Genomic DNA, 8981 nt, shown 5'->3' on the forward strand with positions numbered 1-8981 from the left:
CTCTTGTCAAGAAGCCATGGCACAAGCGTACCAGGAAAGACAGCGGATGAGTATCCCCAATCCCTATCGTAAAAAACTCCATCACCATCATAGAATCGACCTCTACCTCCAGTCTTCTCACCCCTTTCTCCCAAACAACCACTAAACCATAGTACACACCCCATAACTCCGCTAATGGTGCCGTACAACTACCTATATTAATCGTAAAACCACCACACCACTCGCCTTCTCCGTTTCGCAGTGCTCCCCCGGCAGCCGCCGGCCCCGAGTTCCCATGTGATGCCCCGTCCGTGTTCAGTTTCATCCATCCCACCATTATCTCAACCATATGTCTTTCCTTTATGTGAGCATTCTCTGCTCTATTCGCTGGTATAACTCCCTTAGCCAAATCACGTAAGAACTTGACTCTATCTCTCCACAGTCGGGTATCACCAAATAGATTTCCACATCTCCACTTCCATCCCCATCACAGAGTCAAAGCGAATATAGTAGCCCACGGAATACCACCACCTGCATTGTTGTCATACTAAATAGGAGGATTTGCTTCTTAGATTAAATATCTTCAACATTTATTTTCTGAAATAAATTGAACTGAATGTATAATTCAATTTCAGTAAACCTTAGCGGGTATTGAGATTATTTTTTTAGAGACACTACCATGATGTAGAATGTGGAATCCGCTCTCATGTTTTATTTCTTTATCTTTTCTAGGTTTTGCAGTTTTGATTGCCATGTTTTTGACATGACCGAAGTGTTTGGCTAGGGTGAAACTTTAGCCTGCTTTCCTTTGAGCTATTAGTAGTACATATCTTTCTTCTTCCTTTTAACAATAGAGTACATATCTAAAACAATGAAAAAGAACCAGTTTTACAGAAAATTATAAACGCTGAAAAGATGAAATATTTTGTATCTTCATATTACAAGTATAATTAAATAATATGTATATTTATAATGGTAAAAAAATTATGTCGATGAATATATATATGAATTTTTGGTCTGTTATTGTTTTCTTCTTTCATCACTGGGAATAATATTCAACATATATTACAAAAGGCATTTGATTATTTGAAATCAGTATTTGAAAGATTTAAAACATTGAATATTTAAATCAATAGATAGATAGATTATCTGATTAATCTCACTATCTCAGTATTAGTGCGTGGTGTAAAGAAATCACTGATAGATAGTTGAAAATGCATTTTATCACATCCGGTATCGATTTCTACTCATGCCATTATTAGTGGATTATAATATTGATTAATTCACAAATTTAACCCTTTTTTTTTAACACACACATATATAACCTAACCCTTATATATTAAAAGATAAGCATTTGCAATAAACGTGTTTACACACATATTGACACGTGTCTGCTTCACAATAATTTCAGCTTTAGAAAACTATCGTGTTGGCCTCACAGTCATTTAACTCTTATATATTAAAAAAGAAGCATTTGCAATAAACGTGTTCACACACACATTGACACGTGTCAGCTTCACAATAATTTCAGCTTTAGAAAACTAACGTGTCAGCCTCACAGTCATTTAGCAATTAATGTGTTCACACACAAATTTTCTTAACTGTATCGCAAACAATTTAATGTGTTCATACACTATTTTTTTAATCAGCTCATTTTTGTTTTCGTATTTTAACTTTTGTATTCATTGAAGTTCTCTCCGGGAAAAAACTGAATAATATCATTGTTGAAATAAATAAATTACAAAATCATTAAGATTCACATCAACTAATATACCGGAATGAGAATGTTTTTAGAAATTGATAGTTTCGTATCTTGCCGAACTTGGCTATGGTTGTGGTTTATGCATGCAAAAGCAACAAATAATTGTGATTGGTTATGAATTAAGGAAACTGAGGTGAAAATTTGCACACACAAAGTTGGATCTTTAGTTTAGCCAAGTACGGTTTTTCAACAGAGTTTTCATATCAAACCAAGAATTAGAAACATAATCAGGCTGTTAGAAAAAATCAGAAATCATAAAAGCTTTAAAAGAAAAAAAAATTCACGAAATCAATTGAAAAACAGAGTTCATGTACCGAGTGAAGAGATCACATTATTTTTACATAGCTCTAATCCATTTCACTCGATTGTATCGTGTTTTATCATATTTACCAAGAACTTTTATAAGAAAGTACATGTTATTTGTTATAGACTACGTCGATTTTTAGCATGTCAAAAAATATTTACACGACGCCCAACCATTTTATTGGTATCCTTAAAGTATGATCTAATAATTATGTATGTAAAATAAACCTAACATATTAGTTTTACATTTATTTATTTTTCTTTATATTTGTAGAAGAAAGTAAGTATCGGTAAAATATTTGGATCCGAATAACCGAATCGAACTTGATTTCAAAGTAATACTAAACACAAATTAAAACTGATTTAGTACTCAAACGGATCTAAAATTTTAATATCCGGATAACAAGACCCGAATCCAATCAAAACTGAAATATTTTGGATACCGAAAATATCTAAAACACAATTACATACTTAAATATATTAGTTATTTTAAATTTTATATCTATTAGATATTCATTAATATGAAAATATCTAAAATAACAAAATATGTTCAAAATATTGAATATATTATTTTTTTTTTCTCCATCTAAATATGTAAATTGAACTATTTTTTATGTAAATTTAAGTATTTAGTCTTAAATTATTCAAAATTTTATGTTTTATATTATTTTTATTTTCAGATTTTGAGGATTAAGTATATTTGGATTTTTGTTAAAAAAATTACATAATTAAAATAGGTACCCGAACTCGAATCTGAACCGAACCTGTAATGATTTGAACCAAATCCAATCCAAATCAAAATTTATAAATATCCGAATTATATTTAAATTTTCTAACTCTAAAAATCAAAATCCAAATAGATCAACTGAATCCGAACGGATATTTGAATCATCCCTTGAAAAAGTTATACGACAAATCTGTTATTACATGATAAAATAAATAATCTAATCAATTTTTTCGCTTTGCTCACGGCGCGGATTATTACCTAGGTAAAAGTAAATCAGATAGTCAATATGAGTTTTGTTCCATACAAAAAGGTATAGTGCTTCTTGTAAACTACAGTTCTTATGAACTACACGTATGGATTACGGCATACATACATCAATCAAACAAAGAATCAAAGTAAAAGATAAGCTTAATCAAGTTTTTCTGTTTTGTTGTTCCATGTCACTGGTCATGAAGAGACCACCTTTGCTTCCACGAGTTATACCACCTCACAGGTCTCATAACTATTGAATCACGGTTCACGACTCTATACAAATATTTACCTAAGTTTGAGAAAAGTGAAGTAAAATAGGACAGCCCGTTTGCCGTGGCGAGATTCTTGAGTATCCGTAATTTAGCGCGTAAACTCGTGGGTATCCGGTTTGATTCCAATCCGAACAAATTCGATGCACTTGCTTGTGGCCGCTTAGATTCTTAGTCTTTGATCCAGATGCTTTATCCGATACAGTTTACTGGAAACTCCTGCCAATGGATATGCACTCGCTCACCCTAGAAAAATTGGAGCTTGGCCTCAAGACGAGTTGGCCTCGACACGGGTTGGCCTCGACACGGGCGCCAGCAAAAGAAGTTTTCATCTTTAAATCTATTTTATGAAAGCACGCGGCAAGAATTAGTCAATTTTAAAATAAAACATTTTACCATAAGCTTGTTTAGTGTAGAGACGAGAGGGAAAGTGTATAGTATAAACTTCCCTTTTGACTCTTAGCTATTGTTACACCTTTCATTTTGACTCTCACCTATCTATATACATTACAATTATAATTAGGGAGAATTGGAAAAAAGAGACATCTTCAACTTTTGTTTGTCTAAATAAGACTTTTGATAGTTTTGGTCATTTTGGAAATGTTTTACCCTTCTGTAATGAAAAAAATAGTAACATAAGTTTTAAAAATATAAAAAAATATGTAAGCCAATGGAAACATTAGTATGACTATTTATATGTTTAAATTTTATTTTTTAAAATAGTGGAATCATGTTTTATTTTATGTTCTAGCCCAGATATAATATTCATTCTAGCCATCTACTTAGTCTAGAAATCGGATAGTAAGTATTACACACAGATTTATCCTAGGTAGAGAATACAAAACTTTCTTCAATATTCTATCCTAGCTAGATTTCGTCAGGTAATATTCTAACAAGATATCTTTAGTCTACTTATAGCTTTATTACAACTTCTAACCTCGACACTGTGAACTACCTTCTTTTTTATATGTGTCATAACCTTTTCTGCCTTTTACGTTATCAAATGTGTAAGGAAGAATAAACCTCCCACCCTCTCTTCAGCGCTCTGATATACGTACATTACATATTATAGGCAAATCACGAAAAATATGGAAACTTCCATATTTCGATAAATATCTTTCCTAAATCTAAACTAAATCTACCCTAAATCTCTCATATCTAAACTATATCTTTCTCCTCCCAGTTATTCGTCTCTCTCTCGTCTTAATGGACCATATATTTCTACTACATCCTTTGGTTCCCATACAACAAAATACGATATGATTAAAGAAGCAATATTGTTCGCCATTAAGCTGACCCAAAATTTTACCAAAATATGATCTGCAAAGAGCCTGTCAGCATTGATACTATGAAGTTGTTGAAGGCTTTGGTACAACATTCTATTGAATTCATAACTCCCCTCTGATTGAGAAGACCATCTAGCTTGATCTTTATAGTCATCTTTGTTAGTAGCACCATGCCCCCTCTGTTCTACTAATATCCCTCTTTTTGATCCTTTGTTTTGCCCCCATATAAAGGTCTTGTAAACAAAAACAGAGTCCATGTATTCCAAAAACTACGTTCTTTTACTTAGGTTATCAAGAAATGTTGGTTTAAAAACAGAATCCATGTATTCCAGGGGTTGCAGAATATATATATATCCCTTAAACCATTTGATCCCCAAAAACAATTCCTTAGATCATATTCCAAATCAAATCCTATCATATCTCACTTTGCACAAGTAAAGAGACAAACTGACAACCTTGACACAAACCATTATTAACCGTATCCCACTTATACTCTCATAACTCAAACCCCTGCAGATAGCATCCTGAAGATATGCCCTTAGTGGCTTGGATCCCGTTGTGTATATCCCTTTGAAAAAATTGATTGTCCCAATTCTCCGAGTACCAAAATTTCCCTCAAGAGATTTAGACTTCTCCTGATATCCATTTCTAAATCGGACCGTTTCCTAAACATCCGTGTGATGAGAAATCCATGTCGAAACCTCCTTAAACCCTTCTCGATCACCAAAACGAGGGTAGAGACGAAGAAAGGATTGACGGAACACCGATGAAGAACAAAGATTATCTCCAAGAACCCTAAATCTCCATGGATGGAGAGAAGAACAACGACGGCTATGACAAGATAAAAAACGTATTAGACTAACCCAATACCCTTTAACCGTGTTTTTTTTTACCTTTTGTTTTTACTTTTTTAAAAAAAAATTAATTAATATTAAATCAGTTACGGAAATTATAATTTATACTTAAATTCATATTAATTGGTTAATTATAAGGGTATTATGGTATTAACAAGAAATAAAATCCTATTTTCCTAAAAAAAATTCAAAAAGTCTTATTGAGACAAATCTAAGTTGAAAGTGTTATAAATCAATTGATGGATGTCAATAACCGGTCCAGTCTATAACCGACCCAACACCTAGAGAGAGAGAGAGAGGCGGCCACATGTAAGAAAAGAGGAGAGAGAGACGGTTTGGAGAAAAGGAAACTCTATTTCCTTTTCCTTGTAATTGTTATCATTCCATATTATGTATTAGTAGTTTTCCTAATCCTAGTTAGTTTAGGTTTTGGATACTTTCCTTTTTCTATATCTTGTAATCCTTATATAAAGGAACACACTTTATGATTAATGAAGACAGAAACATTCAGCTCTAAATCTATTGTTTCACAACACGTTATCAGCACGAAACTCTTAAACACCCTGAGCCAAAAACCGAAAACTCCTAGACCCTAATCCTAGCCGGCGACCTTAAACCCTAACCCGACGAACCCTAATCTGTTCTTGCAAGCGTTCCAGCTCATGTTCATCCGATCAGCCCCAGCCCTAAGGCATTTCTGATACTAGACGAACTCAGCCTCAGCTCCATCTATTCTCAGCTTGCATCCCGGACAGCTACAGCTCCCATTCGCGACCCGATAAGAAAGAGGCAGCTCGCGCCTCATCACGCGTCCCGTTCCAGCTCATTCCAGCTCGCGTCCGATTGTCCAGCTCGAGGTTCTCTTGGTGGTCCGGTTCTACAATCTTCAAAACCTAAAGGTAATACGAATTCTGAAAACATGAAATCGAATTTGGTTGTTTTGTAAAGATTGAAACCCTAAAAGCCTAATCTCTAAAATGAAAGCCATAGGACAATAGATCAAAATAAATGAGTAAATCGAAGCTCTAAAAGTTCGATGAGTAAATCGAAGCTCTATAAGTTCGATCCAAACCCTAAAAATCAAGATTTGATCCATTGATCAATTAAAATCCGAACGTTGAAGGTTTTGAATCTCAAAATTAAACTCCTTTGATCTAAGATCAAATCAAATTTCCAAAACCCTAATCTGAAAAAAAAAAAAAATCGATTTGTATTGTTTGGAATTTGAACATTGATTGATCACCTAGAACTATTGATTAGGATTGTTTGAACTTGAATCTGAATTTGTCTTGTTTAAACTAAAACCCTAAATAACCTAGTCTAGATTATTTTGAAATCGAATTTGGATTGTGGCCGTGTGGCCTTGATACATTCTAGGTAAATTGTTCTAGATCATAACCTGTGGCCGTGTGGTCTTGCTGCATTCATATCTAAACCTAACCACAACTGATTGATTGCAATTACACTTAGAACTTATTCTAGGATTGGCATTGAATCAAATCAAATAGCCATGTGGCTTGTTCTTTTGCTTGGCCGGGTGTTTGTGTGTTTTGATTGCATAATGTATGAACTGATAGAAACCATGTTAGGATTGCAATTACACCACAAAATAAATGCATAAGAGTGAACCGAATGCATCCATAGCCGTGTGGCTTAACTTGGTCGTGCGGCTTACTCATTGGCCGTAAGGCATAGATCTTGGCCGTGTGGCATTGTTTGATTGTTTGAACCTAAAACCCTAATCGTTTAAACTTAAAACTATTACTAAAAGATCTAAAATATTAATCTATGATTTCAGATGTCGAAAATCAATAACTTGGATTTTGCTGCCATGAATCTCTCTGGAGACAATTACCTTCAGTGGGCACTTGATGCTAAGATCATCTTGAAATCCAAGGGTCTCGGTGAATGTATCACCGAGAACAGTAATCCTAACGAGAAAGATCGTTACAGAGACATCATGATCATTCGTCATCATCTAGTTGAGAGTCTCAAGAATCAATATCTAACCATTGAGGATCCACTAGATCTTGGGAACGAATTGAAATCGAGATATGATCACCAGAGAACGGTGATCTTACCTAAGGCTCGATCTGATTGGAGAGATCTAAGAATCCAAGACTATAAGTCTGTGGACGAGTACAACTCGGCCATGTTTAAGATCGTTTCAAAGTTGAAACTGTGTGGTGAAAGTATTACGGATGAGGATACTTTGAGAAAGGTTTTAAGACCTATGCTGATCTTATCTCTTGTCTATTGCTTGCTGAGCAGAATAATGAATTACTAATGAGAAACAGTGAGATGAGACCTGTTGGCTCAGCAGCACCACCTGAAGCACACACCACTGAGGACAATAAAGAGTCCCATTATGTCCAAGGAAACGACTATCATGGCCGTGGTCGAGGAAGTAGAAACAGACAAGGCTGTGGCCGAAGTTCCTTTGGCCGCGGACGAGGAAATCAAAATGGACGAGATCATGGACGTGATCGTGGCTCATTTGGAAGAGGCCATGGTCGCGGCCGTGGATCTTCGTTCAAACCTCAACACTCGACCAACTCAAGTAAATCAGTGTGCCATAGATGTGGTATAGGAAATCATTGGGCTAAGACTTGTAGGACTCCTAAGCATCTTGTTGATCTCTATCAAGAGAGTTTGAAAGGGAAGAATCATGAAGCCCATATGGTTTATCAAGACAATGAAAAAGACTTCGATCATGACAAGGAAGATCTTATGGATTATGAAACTTCAGATTGTCTCAAAGACTGAAGTGTGATTTCGACATTTGCAATCTAAATTCTATGTTTTGGTGTTTTTCATTTCTTCATTTCTATGTTTTCATTTCTTAGAACTTCTTCCATAAATTGCAGGTATGGTACACATTAAGGTCTATGGCCAGCCTTTTGAATCTTGTTTAGAAATGAACGAAAAACAAGGATGTACTCGTTGTGGACAGTGGGTCAAGCCACAAGATTTTAAAAGATAAGAGATACTTCATAAACTTAACTCTGAAAAACGCCACCATTTCCACCATTGTGGGTATTGCTAGTCTCATAGAGGGTCACGGCCAGGCTAACACCCTGTTGCCTATGGGTACACATCTTGAGATATCAGATGCCTTGTATTCACCCAATTCTAAGAGAAGTCAATTAAGCTTTAAAGATATTCGTATGAATGAATTTCATATTGAAACCAAGGGCGAAGGAAACAAAGAATCTCTTCAAATCTTTGAAATCGTCCATGACAATAAGAAAGTCTAGAATCCATACCCGCACTATCTACTGGTCTTTACCATACTAAAGTCAGTATGATCGAGGCCAATGCTACTTTTAATAAAGAGGCCATCGACAATTTCACTCTATGGCACGACCGGCTTGGCCATCCCGGTTCGACCATGATGCGTAAACTGATCATGAACTCAAACGGCCATTCCCTTAAAGAGAAACGAATTGTCCCTAAGAACCTATCGTGTGTTGCTTGTTCCCAAGGGAAACTCATTTCTAGGCCATCACCAGTTAAAGTCGCTAAAGAGACTATAAACTTTCTGGAAAG

The 8981-nt window shown here is 35.1% G+C and overlaps 1 protein-coding gene across 1 annotated transcript; it reads left to right on the top strand.

Moving 5' to 3' along the window:
• The first annotated feature begins 7392 nt into the window (after positions 1–7392).
• Positions 7393–8198, top strand: LOC106337269. Its single transcript, XM_013776359.1, has 3 exons — positions 7393–7653; positions 7704–7866; positions 8080–8198. The coding sequence occupies exons 1-3, from the start codon at positions 7393–7395 to the stop codon at positions 8196–8198; spliced, it is 543 nt and encodes a 180-aa protein (XP_013631813.1).
• The last annotated feature ends 783 nt before the right edge of the window (positions 8199–8981 follow it).

The sequence above is a fragment of the Brassica oleracea genome, chromosome C1 (genome assembly GCF_000695525.1).
Source record: "Brassica oleracea var. oleracea cultivar TO1000 chromosome C1, BOL, whole genome shotgun sequence".
Classification (NCBI taxonomy): Eukaryota; Viridiplantae; Streptophyta; class Magnoliopsida; order Brassicales; family Brassicaceae; genus Brassica; species Brassica oleracea.